Source organism: Trachymyrmex septentrionalis, unplaced genomic scaffold (assembly GCF_001594115.1).
Source record: "Trachymyrmex septentrionalis isolate Tsep2-gDNA-1 unplaced genomic scaffold, Tsep1.0 scaffold168, whole genome shotgun sequence".
In the NCBI taxonomy this organism is placed as follows: domain Eukaryota; kingdom Metazoa; phylum Arthropoda; class Insecta; order Hymenoptera; family Formicidae; genus Trachymyrmex; species Trachymyrmex septentrionalis.
Genome location: NW_017304842.1, coordinates 212,961 through 237,593, shown reverse-complemented (window position 1 = coordinate 237,593; position 24,633 = coordinate 212,961). Strand labels below are relative to the sequence as shown.

The 24,633-nt window shown below is 28.0% G+C and overlaps 2 protein-coding genes across 7 annotated transcripts in view; one reads left to right on the top strand and one right to left on the bottom strand.

The window, feature by feature from the left end:
* The window catches only part of LOC108746359 (ATP-binding cassette sub-family G member 4-like), a 20,521-nt gene extending 15,520 nt beyond the window's left edge, over positions 1–5,001 (top strand). For all 4 annotated transcript variants that reach the window (XM_018483082.1, XM_018483081.1, XM_018483080.1 and 1 more), the window contains exons 7-12: positions 450–595; positions 679–847; positions 2,568–2,668; positions 2,810–2,965; positions 3,231–3,349; positions 4,700–5,001. In XM_018483082.1, the coding sequence (XP_018338584.1) occupies positions 450–595; positions 679–847; positions 2,568–2,668; positions 2,810–2,965; positions 3,231–3,349; positions 4,700–4,925 (917 nt within the window). In that variant the 3' untranslated portion in view covers positions 4,926–5,001. The remainder of the gene's footprint in view (positions 1–449; positions 596–678; positions 848–2,567; positions 2,669–2,809; positions 2,966–3,230; positions 3,350–4,699) is intronic.
* Positions 5,002–7,027: 2,026 nt separating this feature from the next.
* The window catches only part of LOC108746367 (ATP-binding cassette sub-family G member 4), a 27,304-nt gene continuing 9,698 nt past the window's right edge, over positions 7,028–24,633 (bottom strand). For 2 of the 3 annotated variants that reach the window (XM_018483098.1, XM_018483099.1), the window contains exons 2-13: positions 14,874–15,158; positions 13,102–13,285; positions 12,731–12,854; positions 11,446–11,591; positions 10,637–10,760; positions 10,223–10,337; positions 10,008–10,136; positions 8,929–9,044; positions 8,430–8,598; positions 8,066–8,322; positions 7,569–7,702; positions 7,074–7,293 (exon numbers count right to left, since the gene is read on the bottom strand). In XM_018483098.1, coding sequence (XP_018338600.1) covers positions 7,074–7,293; positions 7,569–7,702; positions 8,066–8,322; positions 8,430–8,598; positions 8,929–9,044; positions 10,008–10,136; positions 10,223–10,337; positions 10,637–10,760; positions 11,446–11,591; positions 12,731–12,854; positions 13,102–13,285; positions 14,874–15,066 — 1,911 coding nt within the window. In that variant the 5' untranslated portion in view covers positions 15,067–15,158. Of the gene's footprint in view, positions 7,294–7,568; positions 7,703–8,065; positions 8,323–8,429; positions 8,599–8,928; positions 9,045–10,007; positions 10,137–10,222; positions 10,338–10,636; positions 10,761–11,445; positions 11,592–12,730; positions 12,855–13,101; positions 13,286–14,873; positions 15,159–24,633 lie in introns of those variants that run through there. The other variant, XM_018483100.1, reaches the window with a different exon arrangement.

Sequence of the window (24,633 nt, the reverse complement as noted above, 5' to 3'; positions counted from 1 at the left end):
ATTTGCGCAGGTATATTGCCTTTCAAATGCAAGAACTTAAACGTGACAAGTACGATATTTGATTTTTTTCCAAAAACATTTTTACAAAAACATTAACGTCGACTGGCATAAATGACTGTCAAGCAACAACTGAGCTACAATTTTCACAGGTATCTTTCAAAACATGTATGATTGCAGTACCAGATGGTTTTGATGAATAATGTCATCTTCATGTTGGGGCTCAAAACTTTTCAAACGACCTATACAGATTCTTTAAAATGTGAAATCAGGCATTAAGTTCCTTACATATTACAATATAACATAAAATTAATCATTCAAGAAGCATAAAAATACAAAGCAAGATCATTCATATAAAAATATAAGAAACAAACTTTTCAATTATTACTTTTAATAACTACTAATAATTACTTTACTAATAATTACTTTTAATAATAAACGATTTTTTATAGAATTGGATTCATTAACTGATTCTAAGCAGAAATATAGAACTCACGATATAAATACTTCCATAAATAAAATAACATCAAAAAAATCGACATGGCAGCAGCAAAGGATATTATTTTTACGAGCTCTAATCTGCATGAGGCGAGATATTGTGAGTAGAAACTTTTGAAAGTAATATTCGAACAATGTGCTTGAAAAATCAAAAATGTTATTGCTTCTACATTGATCTTATAGATGTTAACACAATTAAGATTGGCGACACACGTCCTAGTTGGGCTGATATTAGGAACAGTTTTTTATAATTTCGGTAATAATGCGGAATATGTGGGCAGCAATATCGCTTGCTTATTTTTTTTTCTGTTATTTTTATTTTTCGCAAGTGCCATGCCGGCAGTACAAATGTGTAAGTGATGTAGATTCTTCTTCTAGCTATGAACATAACGTCACTGTAGTAAGAACAGTAGATCGGGCTATAAGAACATCAACACAGCGCGGAAATTACGCAAATTTCAATATAATTGATCAATATAATGTCTACATAAAAAAGCATTATTTATTTGACTCCCGTTGGAATAACATATGTTATAATTTTATATCGTAAAATATAAAACTAAGTTTTATATTTCTTGTTATCGTTCCTTGTACAACTTGACTTCCTACATTTGGAATAATGAATTGTAATCTGTGGAGAATGAGCAGGTCAGTCACTTGACTTTTTAACGAAGAGACAAATTATGGCTATTCCCAACCAGAAAGTAGGGACATGCTCATCCTTAGTCTTACATAGATTTGAATTTCAACATTGTCACAAGATTATTGTCAAGACATCTACGATAGTATTTATGAATTCGCTAATGATGGTTTGAAGAAAACCGAAACGTTCGAATAAGATAGTACAGACAACTATCACATATTTATATTTTATGTAGACATTATTGGTCAATTATATTGAAATTTTCGCACCAATTTCCGCGATGTGTTAATGCTCTTATAGCCCGATATATTTTTTTAATCTCGAGAGCCCGATTAACATTTAAAATTTTATATAAAAACAGTAGGCTTACTTTGTCGACACCTTTGACCTGACTGCTTGAAATGACCGTCATATTATCAGTTGTACATGAGTGCCTATAAGATCGAAGTTGCTTCCCTAAATTGTAGTATTTAAATAGAGGAAACTAATTGGTGCGCCATGTTATTAATTGTACAGAACGATTATGCGCGAGGAATAATCATTAGCATTATTTTTGGCTGAGTGAATCTATTGTTCTTACCTATATTGTGGCACTGACAAGATATTATTAAAGACGGTCGGCGCTTATGGAAGTTCGCGTGCCTGTTAAAACTTAAGTGATTAAAGTAAGAAACTAATAATACGGTATTAATTTCATGCTTTATTAGTTTCGTAGATATGTATGTACATATGTTTAAAACTTAATAGTACTCGATTTTTATTTAAAACTGTGATTTTCCAAGTTTGATTATCAATAGGGATGATAACTACAGAGAAAAAATTGTAATTTTTTAGCAATATATAAGAGCATTAAAAGTGCATACTTATTTATATAGTATTTATATAATAACAAAATTACGAATTTAATAATGTATTATCGAAATATTTATATTAATAATCATAAATTTTTATTAATTGTTGGTAACGTCATCGTTCTTTAATTATCCCCAAGCCTCCAGGGCTCCATTAATAGTCATGAAAATTTGCCCGGGGCCAACGGTTTTTAATAATATCTCGTGTCGATGATTGTAATAATGTATGATTTATATGATTCTATTGGCAATAATTAAATTATTACTATCTGTAATCTTTTTGATATAATTCTAAAAAATTGATAAAATTTCTTTGATAATATTCTTAATACACCATGTGTAAAAAATTGTAATAAATTTTTAAGAATTTCGAAAAATAATTATATCATCGCGGGAGAAAATATTATATACAGTATACGAACATATTTTACATATAATTATATATAAAATGCGTCAATTTTTTATATAATTATATATACTTTTATATATAATTTTATATAATTATATACAATTATTATATAATTTATATACGAAACATTTTTTCCGGGCTTATGTAATTGTATCTGATTGTACAATAGTTCCTACGGAAGCGGCAGTATTTCTGCAGGAACATTTAAATAATTGGTATTCATTAAAAGCCTATTACAGTGTAAAAGTATTAACGGATCTGCCGATTCAGGTATGTTTCGTTATATGCAGCGTTATAATTTTGTTATTAATTATTTTTCTTTTAGAGTTGAAATTCTAGCTAAATATAATATTGTAAATAAATACATTATCATTGGTTTTCAAATCAATTACAAATTTATTTAATTTCTAGATACTTTGCGTCTCACCTTTTCTGCTTATATCATACTATATAACAGGACAGCCAATGGAATATGATAGATTTCTGCAAACGTGGAGCGTTTGTCTGTTAATTACGATTATCGGACAAACGTTCGGGATACTTACAGGCACAGCTTTTGGCACTGAGGTATTTCAACAACATATCTTTTATTTTAATAGATATTTACATTATTAGAAAAACTATAATAATTCAATATTAAATATCATTGATATAATTATATATCAGAAAATATAATGGTTATAATTATTTATAATAGCAATAAGTCAATAAATTATTAAACGATTTATTTATAATAATAAATTTACCAGTGGATTGATCAGCTTGTATACAATTTCAAATCAATTGTTATTTAATATGAGAAAGTAATGATTAGATATCATTTTTCTTTTAGTTAGGAATATTTTTAATACCGGCAACCAGTATACCATTACTGCTGTTCTCCGGATTTTTCTTGAAATTAAATGAAATGTCGATATATCTGCAACCTTTAAGCTTTGTGAGTTTCTTCAGGTAAAAACAATTTTATACTACATATCAATTAACAACTTTTAGCATTTAGGGAAGACCGGAGCTGATTGTCGTACATGATTGATTGTCAAAATGCTTATAAACAGAACATGGTAGAAAAATCTCTTTTTTAAATTGTAGATTGCTGTTATAATATTAATTTGTTGTGTGAATTGATTTGCACTATAAACATTGTATATATCATTTATAACGATTTTTAAGAAAATGATATTGATGAGTAAATTTTTCTTATTACCTATTTTGTTGTCTGACAAGTCTTTGGCATTATTAATCGCGATATCCCTGTATTTATAGGAAATTACATGTCTTAGAAGATCTTTGCTACAATTAATTAATTATTATCCTGACAAAGTTTGTGAACATAATTTTTTTTATTAAAAATGGCTGTGTGGGGTAGATTGATCAAAATGAGACCAGGTTAGGTCATTACATTAAACAATTAATTTTAATATCTTTAGAGAACACATTTTTAGAGAATATACTTACAATATAAAAGTTATGCGTTTCGCGGGTTTTCTTCGTGTCCAGATACTGCTCAGTATCCGACTGCTCCTCGCCCTGATGAAGTGGACTGCAAGATTCACGAAAATTGGCATTTTAAAAATGGATCTGGACACGGAGAAAACCCGTGAAACGCATAACTTTTATATAGAAAGCACCCGTGGAAATCTAAAAAATAATACACTTACAAATATTATATATTATATTTCATAGATACAATGTTTTTTTCATTTTTTATATATATATAGAAACTACTTTACAAAAACATATTACATATGTTATAATTAAAATAACTACTATTTATTTGTATTAATGCCATAATTACTATTATTTTTCAAAATATAGAACTGATATTAAAATAAAAAGTACATTTTTTATATGTGTTGTCCATAATAAATATGCTGCAACCAATCTTAGAACGTATGACTCAGAACACGGGGGGTTAATTGTTAAACTTTCACAGTTTCATTTAAAATTAAATAACTTATTTTTACGATATAATTGACGAGTAATATATTTTTTAATTCCTAAACAATGTAGGTATATTATATATAACATATATAATATTATAACATATATAATATTTCAGAATCATCTTTTTTTTTAAAAGTTATTAATCAAAAACTGTAATAACCCCGGCTCCGGTCTCCCCTAAATTTATTATTATTTAGACATAATTTTTTCCATATGAATCATTTTTTAATTTATGATAACTTATCAAGAGTTGTTTCTGTTTATGTGTAAAGACATGTTTTTATTGAATTCTTAATTTAATGTATTTTCTAATATTTATTGTATTTTAAATTTAAAAAACATAAAATTTTATTGCAGATATGCATTTGAAGGAATAATGCAAGCTGTCTATCTTAATCGAACAAATTTGGTATGCCCGGAAATTTATTGTTACTTACGTTCGCCAAATAAGATTCTCTCGATGATGGGCATGCCAGCAATGTCATTTCACGTAATTTTGATAATACTTTGCTGCTGGATACTCTTTTTACACGTAACCATCTATACTGTATTTCGTTGGAAAATTTATCATGCAAAAAAGTGATGTATTTGGTTAACATTATCTTAAACGAGAAAATATTTTCAAAATGTCTTAAAAATTATCTATTGAGCAAGTTTTTTTTGCAACAGTGTGCAGAATATTAAGAGAAATTATGGTCTTAGTATGTTTGTATAAACTTTTTGTACCTTTTGTTATATAAATCTGATATAATAAACAATATAAAACATATAGAAGATTTATTTTTTATAACACTAATTGCGACAATATAAAGGTTGGCATTTTATATTAAAATAAATTAAATATAATAGTAATAAACTAATATATCTTAGGATATAAGTGAATAATCAATGCATCGACTTAACAAAGTCGTCAAATAACTAGCCCAGAATTTCCATTTAACTTATTTTTTTATATTAATGACAAAATAATAAATGTCCGTATAAATACAAATATATATCTATAACAATGTGATAAAAAACATAAGTTATTGTAATAACGACGATGATAATAATGATAAGGAACACATAATAAAAGATCTTTTCTGCTGATTAATTAATTTTCAAAGGATTGAAATAAAGATGATTGTTTTATAATATATTTACTGTTTCAACAATTCAGCAGTCCAAAACTGTTTTTATTATTTTTAGAAAATATATTAAAATAATTAGCTCTCTTAACAAACAGTACTTCTGCATTTTAAAATCAACGTTTTTATGTAACTTACAATTTGCATCGCTCTTTTATTGAAAGACTGACGTAATCCACACTTTTTATCTTCAATGTATTTACCTCGAGTGAATTAAAATCGTTAGCTGTCAAGCACTGTGACAGACGCAATTGGAATATGATCCGATATAAGTTCAAGTAGTCTCTCTCTTCAGATAGAAATGTTTTACTGATTAACATTACATTATCACGCAGCATTACTTAGGCTTTACATATCATTTCGCATGAATTACATTTAAATATAAAAATTGAATAAAATATAAAAATAAAATATCGATATGAACCTTCGTAGTTGTTGAATTAGTATTTATAAAGCGATAAAATATAATTAGCAAACAATCTCAACTCTGGATTTGAATCCTCTTTAATATGCAAAGTATGTACAAAATGTAATACTTACGATCCACATTATAAAGAAGACTCAAAAACAGGCTCAAAACATTTGCAATTAAATTTGTTAGTTAATACCAAAAATTGTTTACAAATTATATCTTATCACTTTATAAATATATTATTTATGCATACCAACAATCACGAAAACTTATACTATCAGTTTACTTATGTATTCGATTTATTCTTGAAGCTATACAACTATTTTTATCTTTACATTAATAAAAATTAAATATAATCATCGCAGTATCCATTAACCAGTATATTGCGTAACGTAACATTACATATTCCTATCTAGTTTCGATGTCCATCAATATGAACTTGAAGATGTACATACATACATACATACATTTGTCACGTAGTGTACACACAGTCTTATTCATTCGTGATAATCGGATTATTACGAAATAATCGGATAATTTATCAAAAGTTGCATACAAAAAGAATATATACCGAGCGCTTAACACTCTTCTTCTGTTATGTATATCACTTTAGATAATCTTTAAAATAACAAGAACGTACAATCAGACACAACTCTACTTAAAATGTCAAACAGAAGCATACAAAAAATAATCCGTATACTGTGTAACATACATTGTTCCTGATGCACAAGCAATGCTAACAGGAACGTATGAATTTCGTGCTCGTAATCGCATATTCCTATTGCAGACACAAAAATGTGCTCATTCGAATGTGAACTTTTTTACTTGCAAATTACAGAGTAACTACAGTAAATACAGAGTACGATTCGATTATCACAAATGTTGTATCCGTATTTAATTGTTCCTATTGTAAATTTTAAGTTGAGAAATATATGAGCGACTAATAGAAATAATTGTTCATTCTTGATAGTTTCCAATATTTTCAATTAATCACTTTATTCGATATTTTGAATTATTTTAATATTTTGAAAGCTACACATTCGGTAAGTGTAACTTCGAACAAAACTTAAATTCTATAAATTAGAAAATTAAGAGTATAATACATATTTAAATCTCCTAGTCATTTAATTATTAAACACGTAGTTAAATACGTAGGAGCACAAAAAAATCACATTCCAAAGATCCATTAGTATCATCGGTATGACATAAGTTTCCATCGTAATAATAAATATGCGCTGCATCGTGTGATGAGCAATATTGTAGCGAGCGCGATAATATCGTTCCAGAATTGGTCCCCCCTCATAGAGATGTCTGAGAGAAATTTCGAAGGATATTTATAGTGACAGTAAAACTCACCCTTTTCTTTACAGTCTAGAATGGGTCTGTCCAGCCCATAGATAGCCCCGACAAACCTACGGCGTTAAATTAACGTTGAATAGTATTAACGTTAAATACTTTACATTTATATAATTTTGAATTAATAAATTTTAGATTAATTCAACATATTATATCAAATAATTATCATTTACACAATTCTTTAAACATAAACCATAAGTATATATAAAATTATGCGAAATTTTATTATAAGTATGAATAATTAAAAATATATATACTATTGAAAATACACGTGATAAATATATGTGTATATTGCTACTAAATAATACAAAATTTACAAAGTAATTCTTACCCTTCTAGACCATATCGCAAATAACTGATGTAGCTACCCCACTTTAGATAGCTTGGCAGATCACGTAATGATACTCCGAATCCAGCGAACATCATTAGTGGACATGCCAATGTTGGTCCTATAAATGTGCCATTCTGCAAATTAAAATGTATCTTTCATTAATTTTATTTCTAAAGTTTCATTATTTTTATTTATAAAGTTGAACATTTTTATGGAACATTTTGCAATAAATGCAACACATTCTTATCTATAGGGCGAATTGTTAATACTTACAATAAATTTATATACCATATCAATAACAATAAAAAAACAAATTAATGACGCATTTGATAATATCAAAGTTAAAAAAAATAATATTTGATAATAAATTAATAAGAAGATCGAACATTGATAAGAGATACTAATTGTATATATAATTAAATAACAAACATTACGGCCTACGAATAGTATCACTGATAATTATCAACAATAGTTCTAATTAATACTTGATTACTTACCACGACATTAAATACAGCACCTATCATAAGCCCAGTACCTTGTCCTATAAACATGATTAATAGACTAATGGCCAGGAACATAGAAAATCGAATAATTTCCCATGGTTGCGCTGACATAAAGTAGACGATTATCGAGAAAAGTACACAGCACATTATCGAAATGGGCACGTCAATCAATGTTATCGCCGTGTAAAACGCCTTTAGACTGTACCATCTGTTGAAGTGCTCCTTTAAGAGGATAGACATTTGCATTGGAACTGCGAATCAAAGATAAGATGCTTTCTGTTATACAAACTCTCATTTGCGAAAGTTAATCATCGCAAAGTCACGGCAAGTCATTTACGGAAAGTACGCGGATACTTACAGGTAACTACCGTGAGCATCATCGTCGTCATCATGTGGTGTATGAGGATAGCAAATAAAAGATTATAATTGTCCAAAACGCGAGAACCATCGGCGCCGGATCGCAGGAAAACAGTGCCCAGCATTACACCAACGAGTATGTTAACAGCGATACGTAAATGTGTCAGAGTCTACGATATATTGTGCACAATATATTGTTAAGTAGAATTCGTGTGATCGTAATGCAAGCGTTTTTTTTACGTCAGATCGAAAACGCTTGGAATTTTTTTACAACTTACACATTCTCTGAATTCTTAAAATATTAGTTCTTAATATTTATAAGAAATTTTATTTATTTTATTCAATTTAATCAATAAAACAATTGTAGAAAAACACTCCGCGTAATCTCAAAAAGAAGGATTTCAAATAATTTTTGGAACTTTCAAGAGTAAGTATATTGCTGATTAAAATCATCATTGACATGTATATTAAAACGCAATAGATAAACAAATAATTCTTACCGTATCTCGTTTACACATGATAAAGCCTCTTCTTAATAAGATCTTGATTTGATGAACAAGATTTGTCGCGTGTAAGCCGTTGTTATCATTTACTTTATTTCTCAAAGGATATTCCGCTGAAAAAAACCAAAAATTAAACGTAATGTTGCTTACATAAATTTAAAGTAACTGCAATAAAATTTCAATCTTAACAATATATTTTAAGTAATGCACAACGGTATTTAAAATAAAAGTAAAATGAACATTTAAATATTATATACTTTATTATAAATAAATACTTTTCAATATACGTATATTAAAAACGATCACTTGTTAATGTTAATGTACATATATTATATATAATATATACAATACATATATAATTATATATTACATGTATGTATATATAATATTATATATATACATATTATGTATATACATATAATATTATGTATATAATATTATGTCTGGTAAGTTTTGACAAAGCACTCGTGAGTAGATAGAGCGGACCAAATGGAGTCGAAAAATCTACTATTTTGCAATTTTCGTAATAATTAACAAGATATTAATTACTATATATTGGCGAATATTAGTCTTTAATCATTTTTTACTCAAGTAATATCAACAGAAAAACGGCAAAAAATAAAAATTGTTTTCTTCTCATAGAACTGTAAAAATTTTTTCAGAATTTTTTATCAATCTTTTAGTACTGCATTTTCTTATTCATATATACAACTATTTTTACCAACATGAGAAAATGCGATACTAAAAAATTTTCAGAACTTTATAAAAAGAAAATAAACAATTTTTGTCTCTTGCTGTTTTTCTGTAAAATTAATAGTATTTGAGTATAAAATTATTGAAAACTAATATTTGGCGATTTTTAGTAATTAATATCTTATTAACTATTGCAAAAATTGTAAAATAATACAGGACTTTTCGACTCAATTTAGTCCATTCTGCCGCTATGCAAGAGTTTTATCATTAATTATATACCCTGTATATACAGTAATATTTTTTTAACAATAAAGATAATCATTGTAATTACATAATTCTCTATTATCATAGTAATTTTTATATCTTTTTTATTTTCTAAGTACCTCTTAAACTTTTCGCATCCTTCAAGGTTTCTGGATTGTCGAACCACTGCAAATTTCGTCCATTTTGCGACCCCATTATCAATGTATTGATTTTATCGAAACCATACTCGCCACAAGCAAGCTCAATTACTACAATATTTGCATACTTCAATATTAGCTGATCAAACGAATAAAATTGTCGTGTGTGAGTAATTTATAAGAGTAATTATACATACTGTAATCTGCCGGATTATGATACATAGGACATGGCAATTTCATATTTTCTAGATATGGCAAGAGTTTACTCGTTGCTCCTTGGTACAGACAATCTCCATTCGTCAACACATACACCTGCAAGAATTTTAATTTTCTTATTATTCTAATTATAAACGCATATTACAGTAAGCATAGTGTTACATCTAACATACATGTAACATGCAATGTTAGCTTAACAACACAGTGTGTTATATTATTTTGTTGAGCAGACATTGCATATTATATTTATGTTACATGTAATATTGTGTTTACTGGGTAAATATGAAATTTAAAACAATTTGTTTGTGTATTGATATCGCATGAAACAATATTATTAATTATCTTACATGTTTTTAAGCAGATTTTTATAGTAATTTCTGTGATTATTTACTTACCTGATCGAACAATTGAAATAAAGACGCACTGGGCTGATGGATAGTACAAATTATTGTTCTCCCCTGTCGCGCCAATATTTTTAGCAAATTTACGACTTGCATACAAGATGAACTATCCAGACCTCTGTAACAAATATAACAACATTAATGAACAATCCTTTATTGAACTAATATTAATGGTATTCCATCAAACGTTACAAATAATTTTGATTAAAAATTAGGTATTATGTATTATACTTCAAAAAAAGATTAATATCATGACAATTGTTCATAGAGATGTTAATGTGTAATATAATATGTAAAATAATCGTGAATTCTTACCGCGACGAATAAAGACTAGTACTACGATATAACAATACATATATGTTGATAATATATACCGCAATAAAATAATAAAGTAAAACAAAAAATAATTAAAGACTCTGCTTATTTTTACCAGATAGAGAAACTCTTATCAATTTTAATAAAGAAATAAAACAATACTTAATTTATATTTAAAAATATATTAATATAAATAACTTATAGATAAATAAATAAATAACTAAATTGCTCGAAGTGAGGTTTTTCTTTTTGTAAGATGAAAAAATTAGTTAACAGAAAGATTTAACGTAAATATGTTATTTGCATTTACGTAAATGTCTTCATTAAGTGTTTATTGAGAATAAAAGATGAATAAATTAAGAAGCAATTAAAGATATTAAATTAAAGAATTTAAATTTTTTTAACAGCTATTAAATCTTTTTAAATTGTAAATAAAACGGACAAAAAAGTTAAACAGCATCGAATAATCAAGATTACATTGAGCTTACGTGGTTGGCTCGTCGAGGAACATCACCGTGGGATTATTGACTAATTCAAGAGCTATAGAGAGCCTTTTTTTTTGACCGCCGCTTAATCGATCGGATCTCGTGCTCATATGTTCGTACAAGCCAAGTGTCGTAAGAATATCTTCAATCTAAAACATTGTATTTTAATTCTTCTACAGTACTATAATTTACTTAAAATCAGCTCATCTCATTTGTTAATTAATTAATATATAGGATAAGATTAATATTAGTGCAAATCAGATAGTAATAGACATTTTTACATTATCCTTGGTAAATATTTACCTTTACACTGTCAACTCCAAATAATCTCCAACTGATCTTGATCTTGACTCTTAAGGAGGTCAAGATCATTGACTTTTTCTATCGCTCGTTACTCATTAAAAAATTATGAGCGGGACAATTTTTATGAATAGCACACAATTTTAAAAAATAAAGTACATATTTTAGTAATATTTTTCCTTTGATAGGAATAGGTAAAAATCATGCGCCCCCCAGCAAGGGGGAGATAGGATATGAGTCGCTTGAAAGTTGTGTCTCCCAAGTAGGGGGAGGGGATATATGGAAGTCGCTTCAGGTGAAAGTCGTGCGGTCCCAAGCAGGGGAGAGATGGAAGTGGCAGTCACTTCAGGTGAATGTCACCCTCCAAGCAGAAGGAGAGGGAAGTAGGACAGGAGTCGCTTCGGTTGCAAGCCGCGCATCCCTAAGCGGGGGAGGGGGGACGTGGAGTGGGAGTCGCTTCGAGTGGAAAGTCGTGCACTCCTTGACAAGGGGCGAAGCAATTTCCACCTCATCTCCCCCCTGCTTAAGGGTGCGCAACTTTCACCTGAAGCGACTCCATCCCACCTCCTCCCTGCCAAGGGGCGCGACTTTACACGTAAAGCTCACTTCCATCTTCCCCTGTCAAAAAAAATACTGCTGAAATATGTATCTTATGTTTAAAAATTTTGTGCTATTCATTAAAATTGATCTGTTCATAACTTTTTAATAAATAAAATTATTCACTCGAAGCAAAGGAAAAAGTCAATGATCTTGATCTCCTTAAGAGTCGAGATCAAGATTTAGGTCATTTGGAGGTCATTTGGGCCTGACTGTGTAAAGGTAAACATTTACTTTATCTTTAAATAATAATTATAAAGTATATTAATTAAATATTAGATCTGACAAATGTAATAATTCTATTTTCTTTGAATAAATTCTAGTTGAATAAATTTCATAATGATTTCTTTCTTAAATTATATTAAATAGTTTTGGCCAAATTTTTACTCACGATCATCTCTTTCTTGTGTTTTGGTGTGCTCGAAGGCAATTTTAAATCGGCGGCGACCCTCATGTTTTCGATCACGGTGAGCAGAGGTTCTAATCGATCGTCTTGCGTGATGTACGCGCTGCATCTAAAGAGAAAATTAAAGAAGTATTAAAACACGCATAATGATATACGATCGACATCCATGTCGAAAACAATATTTAATTCTTAAGAAATTTTCAATAATGTAAATACACATAATGTAAAATCGAAAAAGAAGAAAGAACAAGATGTATATAAAATGTCTTTAATTCTCTTATTTATTTAAATACACATTTTACATAAATTACTAATTTAGAGAATTTCAAATTTAATGATATCGATGCTGTACTTACTTTCGAAAATTATTAAGATGTCGAATACGACCATTAATATATATGGAACCATCCACTCCGGTTGTCCGAAAACCGGACAGAATATCGAGTAATGTGGATTTTCCCGCACCGGATGGTCCCATTAAAGCGATCAACTGTTTGCTAGGAAGTCTTCCACTAATACCATGCAAGATTTCTTTTTCCTCTGAAATTTTTTTCAACGTGATGATTATTTAATGCTTAATACGTTTTAAAGATCGTTATTTACGCTAGTTTTTCGTTTAACTCTGAATAAATTTTCTTCTATAATTATCACTGATGCTATAATCGATTAATTATTGTTGTATTGAATATTTCTTTACATAAAAACTAATTTTTTGCAAAATATGCATACGTGCTAAAATTTAATGAAAAATTACTTTGCGGAAAGCGGTAAAAAAATAAATACTATTTATTATATATAATACAGTCAACTTTTTAATAAATATATAAGTTTTTTAAATATTTATTGCATACTTTTGTGCATTTATGTACTTGGTGTATTTTTTTTGCCTTTGTAAGGTATTTTTTATATAATATACATTATATTAAGGTTATTGATATAGGATAAAAGCGCTGGATGAGGAGTAGGCAATTTCGAATCACTTTTTATATTTAAATAATTATAGTATTCTCCATTAAATAGTACATATAATAAGATTTTTTAGCATTTGTTTTATCTTTTTCAAATGTCAATTGAATTGAATTTGTTAGATACAGTGCTACACATTTTATTGATGTCATTAATAATTAAATGTACGAGGTTGACTAACGTATCTTTAAAAATTCATTTAAAGTGTAATATCATAAGAATTGCTTTATGGCTTTATAGTAGGTAGTAAATAATTATAGATTTCATGGACAAAATCAACGTTATATTCAGTTCAGATTATAAATGTGTCCGCAAGTGTTGTTTAATCACTATGTTATAACAATACTTTTATTGCATAAATTTATTATAAAAATGTTTAAAAACTTGTCAAATCTTACAAATTATGTCACTTCGAAAAGATTTATTTGTTTTAAGTATCAAAATAGCTAGAATATAAAATAATATACATGACTATACGCAAAAAGTGTTACTATTCATCATTTAACTGTTCTTTTTTATTGCTAAATGTTTAATTTTTACTATTTTTTTTAATTATTATTGATTGACTATTAAATATTGACTATTAAATATTTTATTAATTGTTTAATATTGTTCTGTGTTTAATATTGTTTAATTATATTCTGCATAAAAAAAATATAAATTTTTTTTAAAGATTGATCTACAATTGGTTTTAACTTGGAAAAAATAATGAAATCCTTTGATGCTAATTTGCACACCTTTTACGAGTAAAGACATGTATGAGACGCTGGTTATTAAAATGTAAAAACTTTTTATAGCATCACTTATCATATTTGAAAGTCTTGCATAATTACTGTAATAATAATCTAACAAAATTATTTTTAGGCTGGTATCTAGTTAAATTTTTAGGTATTTCAACAAAACTATTCTTTTCTTGTAAAATAAGAAAACTTTATCTCAATTTGAAAAAATGCTTACAGTGTCTAAAATCAGGATATAAAACGTTTTAAAACATTTTTACATTGTTTTTAAAACGTTGTTTTTAATTTACATCCCGATTTTGACATGAGTGCTATTTGGGCATTATCAAAAAGATCAAATTTACTCCATTTTTATACAGTATTTGTAATCTGAGTGACTTTTTATTCTAATATGTAACAAAAAGAGTTTGAGGATAACTTACCTCTTTTGAAACGCTGGCTGACAGTGTAAGTGATGTTCTCGAAGATGATATCGACCGGTTCCTTGCCATTATTGTGCGTGGCGTCGGATGGCGTACCATCCTCACGTCTTTTGGACGTAGATTTGGGTTCGACTATACAAACTGATGCGTTGTTTTCCTGCCGATTGCTTGCTTCGTGCATCAATACTTCCATTATGCACTTCCGTTATGCACTTTGTCCAAACCGATCGAATGATAAGGACCGATTATGCTTGAACACTCATCTGTCGCTCCAATCTGAGCCACCTGGAACAAACAAGTCAATGTCAAGTATGATAAAACCACAGAGGATTGCAAACGCAGCATAAAAAAAAGATAAAGATAATATTTATTAAATGATTTATGAGGAAAGATAATCATAAAATACGATCGTAAAGAAGGAATAATATTTCTAGCGTATTAATGACCCCCCATACTAGCTACTTCTTTAGAAAATAAAAACTTATTATTAGACCTGAGATGAACATAATTGCCATGATTTTGTACTATTGCAAGATAAATAATAGATTAGTTTTATTTTTCCCTGGATTTGACGCATAATAATTTCCTGGATTTGACGCATAATAATTTCCTGGATTTGACGCATAATAACTTCCTTTTTCGCGATTAATATGTTACAGATGGTTTGATTAAATACTAATCGACGATATGAAGACGTGCACAGAATTATTAGATAATTATAATTTTTTAAAACTCGAGAAGTACAAAAAAAGGAGCATAAAGTCATAACACAAAATGTTCTAAATAATATATCATATATTAACCCTTCATGGTTACACTTCAAAAAAACCACACGATGGTTACTCCCCACACAACACATGGACGTTTTTTGAACGTGCGTTGTATGTCCTCAAAAGTCCTGCGGTTGTCCTAACGTCTTGAACGTTATGGACGTCCGAAGAACGTTCCGTTTTTAGCGTATCTACGGTAGAATCTATAGGCGGTATTCATAGTCGGTTCTTATATTTAAGACGTCTTAAAGTATAGTCTTAAGAAGTAACAAACCAATCAGAGGGCCGTATTAACGTTTTAAGATATTACTTAAAACAGTCTTGAAATATTAGGTTAAGTAAAAAGTCATCGCATATTTTTTAGCTCAAAGTTGTATATACAATATCTTCGTCAATAATGAATGAAATTCAAATTTAAAAAAAAGGGTTTTAAAGCTTGAAATCTCTACTTTTAAAAGCTTATCACATTTTTTAAGTTTATATGAGTTTGATAATTTTTACATACCAAAAACTACGAGCTGAAAAAGACGAAAAATTTTCTTCTCACTTTGTGGATTTGTAACGTGTCCAAAACGAATTTGAGAAAATGTTCGATTACCTATCGTGAAAGCTTGATACTTTTCCTACAAAATCGTTTTTTTTTTAATATTCCTACGACTTTTGATTACTGAGTTATCGCGGATTAAATAAAAGAATTATTTTGACTTTAATTGCTCATAACTCCATTAAAAATTGTCGTATCGTATAATTTAAAAAAGAGATTTTTAAAGCTGAAACTTTACTCTATTAAGATATATTTATATTGTTGGTAAGAAAGTAATTGCGGTTTTTACTGAGATGTCTTTTAAAAAAACGCGATGACTTTTTACTTAACCTAATAAGAACGGACTATAAATATCGTCCTATAAGGTTGCTATTACATGCAGCGTAACTTGCGTAAGCGTAACTTGCGTCAGTCAATGAAATTGTCTCAACTAGAATAACGCGTAGTAGCTGATACAATTTAATATGATTTGATTGGTTGACGCAAGTTCCGCTTACGCAAGTTACGCTGCATATAAAAATAAAACATCCAAAAGACGTATTCGGGGACTGAACCGCAAAATTCAATATTGCATTATGTATGTTTAATATATTTCTGATATACATCATATACATACATTTGAAATTCGAGCTTTAATTCTTTACACCAAATAAGACACTTTGAAGATGTTCTAAGCACATCCATTAAATATTTAAAGGATGTCTGTTGTATGCCCCGGAAATGTCCGCTGTATATGTCCATATAAGCATTGAATATTATTGCTATTATAATCATTAATGTTATCATTATTATTATTACTATTATTGTCATTATTGAATCAATGTAATGATATGTTGACATACATAATTACTATATATAATATGTATATAAGATTAAAACATAAAAGGTTGGGCAACGAGCCAGATATTATATAAATACAAAAGACTATTTAATAATATTAAATTACAAACGTTTCGACTCCGATCGAGTCATTTTCAATGTTAGAAACCAACTTTAAAATTACAAAATAATAACGTCGGAATATATAAACCTTAACAAATAATAACGTCTAATATGTAATCATAAAGAATAGTCATAAATACTGGTAAACTTTTTCTTCCAAAAATGATGTTAAAAATCGCATAACCAAATCAATCCGGATGTAACAAGTTTATCTTTGTAAAAATTATCATGTTTATAAACAGTTAATACTACAATTAATATAAAGTCCTTGATACATATTGTACAAAAATTATACTTCTAAATACCTTATTATATAAAGTTGTAAGTCCATTATTAAAGAAAAGTTCATTATGTAAAACAATCCGCCAGTTTACATCGTTGTTAAAAGATTGGAACAATAATGCAGACAACACTATAAGAGACTCTGACGATATCTAGCAGTGTAATGATCACAGACAACCAGGAGACAAGCATGAGTGTAAGTGAAGACTGGAAGGGGACAAACAGGGAAAGTAAGAGGAAGAAAGAGATTGTATAATGTTGGAATATGATTCAGACAGTGATTCCGTATCATTCTGTTTGTTAATTCCATGTTTCTGTCTTTTTATGCGTATTATTTCCGATATCAATTTCTTATTATAAGAGGGCCATCCATATCTAAAATCTCCACATTATCCCAATCAGAAATGTGATTATTCTCTATGCGGTGATTAGAAATCACTGATGGGAATTTGTTCCTTTTATTGATAATGGAAATATGTTCATGCACTCTCGTTTTTAATTGTCTCTTTGTCTGACCAACATAACTAATATCGCAATCACAACACGAGATTTTATAGACAACATTCTGATTTTGTGACGGTTCCAATTGGTCTTTCCCTCTCTTTATTAAATTTTTTAACATATTCGGAGTCATGTAAGCCAATTTACAATTAAACATATTCGCAATTGGTGCAAATTTTTCAGAAATAGAATTAAAAGGAACTGTAAAAAATTTGTCTTTTATTTTATTATTATTATTATTGGTATTATTGTAGTTATTGATATGAAATTTAATCCATTTTTAATAGTCGAAAAAATAAATTGTAAGGGGTATACATTGTTTAAAAAAATTGTTATATAATTAGTCAAATTATTTTGCTGGAAACAAGGGTGACATAAACGAAAGATTTTATCCATGACACCATATATTACCCTTCTCTTATGACAAATTGAGTGGTGTGAGTAATAGTTAAGGAATCTATCGGAAAAAGTTGCTTTCCAATATCCGTCAAAAATAAGTCTTTGTTCTTCAATAATTAGTAAAGTGTCCAAAAAATTCAGTTTTCCGTCTATACCAACTTCCAGTATTTATGACTATTTTTTATGATTACATATTCACGTTATTTGTTAAGGTTTATATTTCGACGTGATTATTTTGTAATTTTAAATTTCTAACATTGAAAATGATTCGATCGGAGTCGAAACGTTTGTAATCTAATATTATTAAATACTCTTTTGTATTTATATTCTGGCTCGTTGCCCAACATTTTATGTTTTGATTTATTCAAATTGAGCCATTATATTTCTTTTTATATTTATATAAGATTAATTCAAGTAATTAATTAATTTAATTTTTATAATAATTACATAATCACGGTCATTACATTAATAGTAAATAATAATATATAATATTAATTAACTTGGTAAAAAAATTTTCATGCACGAATATGTATAAACACATAAATATTCATAAACATGTATAATCATATGTGAAATATATGTCTCTTGTTCATGTATCTCTCTTTCATTTGTAAAATTACTTTTTAGTGTAAATGTAATAGAAATAGTAATGTGAAAACATTAAAAATAATTAAAAGGGTAATTTTCACACTACTTGTTTTACAAAAAAATCAAATTTGAAGAAATATATTATAAAAAAATGACTTATTTACAATTATATATAAAATTATGCATAATTGTGTATGAGCAATTCTTTTTACATTTTTCCAAACTTGTTTGTTTCTAAAACAAACAACGCAAAAATTATTCTTTTAATTATTTTTTATGTTTTTAAATTACTATTATTATTTTTATTACACTAAAAAGTAATTTTACAAAAGAAAGAAGGATATATTAACATGTATAGACATATATAATTATACATGTTTAGGAAAATTTATGTGTGTTTATGTATGTTTATACATATTTCTACATATTCATGCATGAAAAATTTTTTACCGGGTATTTTTTTCATATTTTGGCATTGAATTATGAAAAATTTTAATGTATACTACTTTAATGTATATATGTATAGTATCAGAATAATTGCGTGCAGAAATTCAATTACAAAGATAAGTGTAACCTATTATATAATTTCAATCGAGAACAGGAAATGCGCATTCATTAAGAAACTTTAATCTTTTAATCTGACTTTGTTAATCTGACAGTCACAGAATGCATTTTTTAGATTAGAAAAATATTCATGCACGAATATGTATAAATATGTTTAAACACATAAATATTCATAAATATGTATAATCATATGTAAAATATATATCCATACTTGTTCACGTATCTCTCTTTTATTTGTAAAATTAGTTTGTAGTGTAAATGTAATACGTAAATATAATACCTTGAGGTCACGATCTTCAACAGGTTTTACTCGTCTTTTATTAAAAAGTTATTAGCAAAAAAAGTTCTGCTATATAAAACAAATATATATCTTGCTTTAAAAACATCTATTCTATACTGATCTTATTAACCGATTTCAGTAAAAAAGATAAATATTACGTCCTTGTGCATGTATTCTAACTATGCGCGAAAAGTGATGAGATAAAACTCGTTTAGCGAGAAAAAAATTATTACAATTACAAATTCTTTTTTAAAAAATTCTCTGCTTTAAAATAGATTTCAAATTTTTATTTTTAAAGCAGGAAATCTATTTTAAAGTAGAGAATTTTTAACTAAACAAATTCGTAATGCTTAATACCCAAAAAATAATAATGGAATTGACGTCGATTCTATGTCGATTGATATCTATTCCCATTAATTATTATTTCTCATTGGGATATGTAGCCAAACAATGTCCGTAAAAAGTCTATTTTACGTCATACGGGACGTCCTAACAACGTCCATTGGACGTCTGAGCACGGTACATTGTCCACCAGATATCATCGGTACATCTTTGGTATATCATCCGGACGTCGCAAAACGTCCAAACGAGACGTCCATATGCTAATATAATCTAGGTTAAAATGATCCGAAACTTTTTTAAAGTGTTATCAAATAGTATTAGTTCCAATGATTTCAAAAAATGATAACATATATAATTTCATTTTTTAAGAAAATGAAACAATGGCGTTTTAGCGAAAAATTTAATTTTAACATTAAAAAATATCGTAAACATGTTAAGTTTGGAAAAATATGCTTTTTTACTTAAAAAAATCATAACTTTTTAAATTTAATAATTTTCAAATGCAATTTTAGCCTAATACGAACGTCCTAAGGATAAATGTTACCCACTCCATATATTCTCTTTATTCTATCTTATTATTGATATATAAATATATAAGCATCGGGAAATATCTTACAGACAAAATATATATGGCTTATTAATAAATCTCTATCCTTGTCATTGATTTCTCATCATCTATGACAATTAATTAGGGGATGTTGCAAAGAACACAGGTATGCGTCTAACCAATAAAAATTGATCTAAATTATTTATGTAATCTAAATTATTTATTAATTTATATTTGTTATTATCATTAATATCTGGAAATGTATGCATATAAAGCGAGATAAGTCCTTCGCGTCGTTAATATTTAGTTAGGACCGTAAAATGACAAGAATTTAGGAATATTGTGTTGAATATAGAAACTCGACACGGAATTAGATTATATTAATCATAGGAATTTAACAATTTTAGGTTTGACATACATGTATTCAGCGTAAGTATTGACATTTATTAAATTGATATGACACACTGAAGATGACCAGATACTGACCGAAACATCTATATTTTTATATTTATAAACATAATTTATTTAATATATGACATATCATTAAGAACATCTTGTATTGTGGCTTTATGCCCCTTTTTTTGTACTATTTTGTAATATTTATTTATATAGGGTGTTAAAAAACCATTCAGCATTTATATGTATAATACATACCGTACTGAGTAAAAAAGTCTTATTAAAAGAGCCTGATGGCACACTTGAACGTTGTGTATAAAATTAATTGTAAGAATTGCAATTCCACATATGTGGACCAGACGGGCAGGATGTTAAAATCTCGCATTAGTGAACACAGAAACCACATCAACTGGAATACCACATAGCACGCTTATTACGGGACATCGATTAGAATAATTTTATGAATTTGGGATAATGTACGCATCTTAGATGAGGAAAAAATACTGAATAAGAGACTCATCTCAGAAACTATTTTTATCAAACAACAAACTAATGGATTAAATTTACAGAATGATACGGAATTATTAGGTAAAGCATACGATAGGATAATTATGTTTAAGTGACGCTCTCAATGTTTTCTATAATTTATATAGTTGTACTGTGCGTCTTTTATTGTTGTCTCGTCAGATGAGACTCGACGTTCGACGCATAAACAACTTAATAACATATCGACCATGTAAATTGCAAAAAAATAAATTATTTATGATACTAATATATAAAATTATTTACGAGACGAGTCACATTTTCACAATTAAGCAAATAATAATGAAATGGCAAGCAACACAAATTTCGTCGTCAAAATCCGTCACTTTTCCACGCCTATAAGTTCAACCATTTATGGCGTGACGCTTTATTTCGAGGCACTGTAACACACACGAGCACGAGCCCATGTATGTATGTACATGCATATGCTAGCCTTCAGTGCACCCATGGTACCATGGGTGCGCCAAAAGTATAACATGAGCTCGTGTGTGACTACCGGTTTCTCCAGGTCGCTGTCTGATTCTGTGTCGCCACCGTCAACACAGAGTTCTTGGCTGGAGTACTCAACAGCCTTAAATTGTTTTATTATTGAAATTATTTATATCTTGAGATTGAGTTTTCGATCTATGTTTACCAAGACGGTAACTAATTATACAGTACAAGAGATTACTCTCCAATCACTTTGACCTTGACGTACGTTGACCCCGAGTGACCTTGAACAAATTTTAGTCGTCACTCGTTGTTCCTTAAAAAGTGATTGACAAAAAAATTCATTTAAAAAATGTGGTTTTAAAACAAAGAATTTGTGTTTGTAAGGTACAAAATATTTTTTTATGTATAATTGACATCTTTTCCATTCTTTTTATATAGATAGAAGAGAAAGTACAGTTTTCCAATTCAGTTAAAACTAAAAGTAATATTAGCCATTTCTGTGCATCGTGAATACTGCTAAATTCAAAATTCTGAATAGGAAATGCAGTTTATTAATCCAATTGAATAAAAAAAAAAGCTTTTCTTTTAAAATGGGCCATGAATAATATTCAATTCAAAATTGTGAGTAGAAAATCCATTATTTCATTTAAAAATATTGTACAATCAAATAATGCCTATTCGAGTCAACACAGAATAATGAATGAGACATGACGCGTCCGATGCATAAACAGTTTAATAACGTTCCGATGATTATTATACCAGGAAATACGATAATATATATATTATTACTCTTAAATGACTGAATTCTGTTAACGTTTTACATGCGAGCATTGATAAGGATTGAAATCGTCCACGATTATAATTATGTTAATTTAAATAAACCAATCTTCACATTGTCATTCTATGTTGGCTTGAATAGGCATTATTTGATTGTATTGATTTTTCTCAATCGGGCTTTATATTTAGTTTATTAATTATATTTAAAAATGCACCGTAAATGCTATTTTATTCAAAATTATAAATAAGAAATTTTTCATTTTAATTTGTATATAATAACTGAGTTAAAAAAGAGTTGTGCCGTAAAAATATATCATAAATTCCACTTTATTTAATAATTAAAAGAAACATAAGAGAATTACGTAAATATATACAATAAATGTTACTTAAATATAAATTCCTTATTTTTAATTAATAAATTAATTACGCTTTTATATATAATTTATATTAATACGTTTCCTTGATTATACAATTGTATAAAAGTTTTAAAATAATAACTATAGAATTTCATGCAATTACTACTTTAATTTATTTAAACTTTTACATGTATACAAATTTTTTATATGAAATCCAATTCATTTTTATGGATTTGAAATATGGATTCAGATGGATTGAAAATTTCAATTCATTTCAATCCATTTTATTTGCTGGGACTATGACTATAAACACGACTACGTCGCCCAAATTTCTATAACGAGCGAAATATATGTTACAAATATCTTATATAACCTCATTTATTTGTTAAAATACATAAAATTACCTTATGATTTAAATAAGCAAATCTATATTCCGAATTTACACATTGCCAATTATTCGTGTTTACTTAGCTTGTTTTAAGAATTATCTTGTGAAAGATAAAATGTTATGCAAAAATTCCTCAGATTCCTAGCATTTACGGCGAGATTAATTAGTAGTTTATAATCAATCAGATTGCGAGTCCAAAACATTTTGCGTATAAATTTCAGCCATAATTTTGCATCATCAACAACATCTTGAACAGCAAGTCAAGCATTATTATTTAATTGTTCCACTAAATATCCATTTTATAATTTATAAGAATTAGAAATTCGGACAAATTCTCTGCTTTAAAGACACAAAAATTATATAAGAAAATATTTTGCGCTATTAAAGCAGGGAATTTGTTTCATCGAAGTCGTGTTCAAAAGTTAGGTTTTATTGAACTTGTTTTGTTAATAACTTTTTAATAACAACAAGCGATGGCTAAAATTTGTCCAAGATCACTCAAAGTCATGACAAGATACACGCAATATGCAAGCAATCACTTTGACAAGATATGTCTAGGTCAAAGTCATTGCAGGGTAGTCCCTTATACTGCATAATTAATACCAAGACTTTTTTATTCTGTATGATGTGTATAACTATCTAGCCATATAAATACTGAATGGTTTTTTTTTAACATCATATATGTAATATCTTGTCGCGTATTCATAGTCATGATTTAACCACAGATTTGATTTGAACTATAGGTTTATATTAGTCGTGAAAAATACTTCTCAAACGACGATTTAATAAATCTGATTAGTTCAATCTTTAGTTCGGACCCAGCTCGCCTGAAATCAGTCGTGGATCGATCTACGTGATACGATCTCTACTTTACAAATACAAACCTTAAATTTGTAACTATGGCTTCAAAGAATATTTTATTGATACTACAATCTTCTTTGAGTAATATTCACAAACATATAATTATACAAATAATAGGTTATTATTAATAAACACATAAGAATCTTATTTTAAATCATGTGAAAACTAATACGAATTAGAAATTAAATGCCTATACCGGTCGAAGCAGGATCTTTAATAATGCTTAAATAATTTAATGTGAATTATAT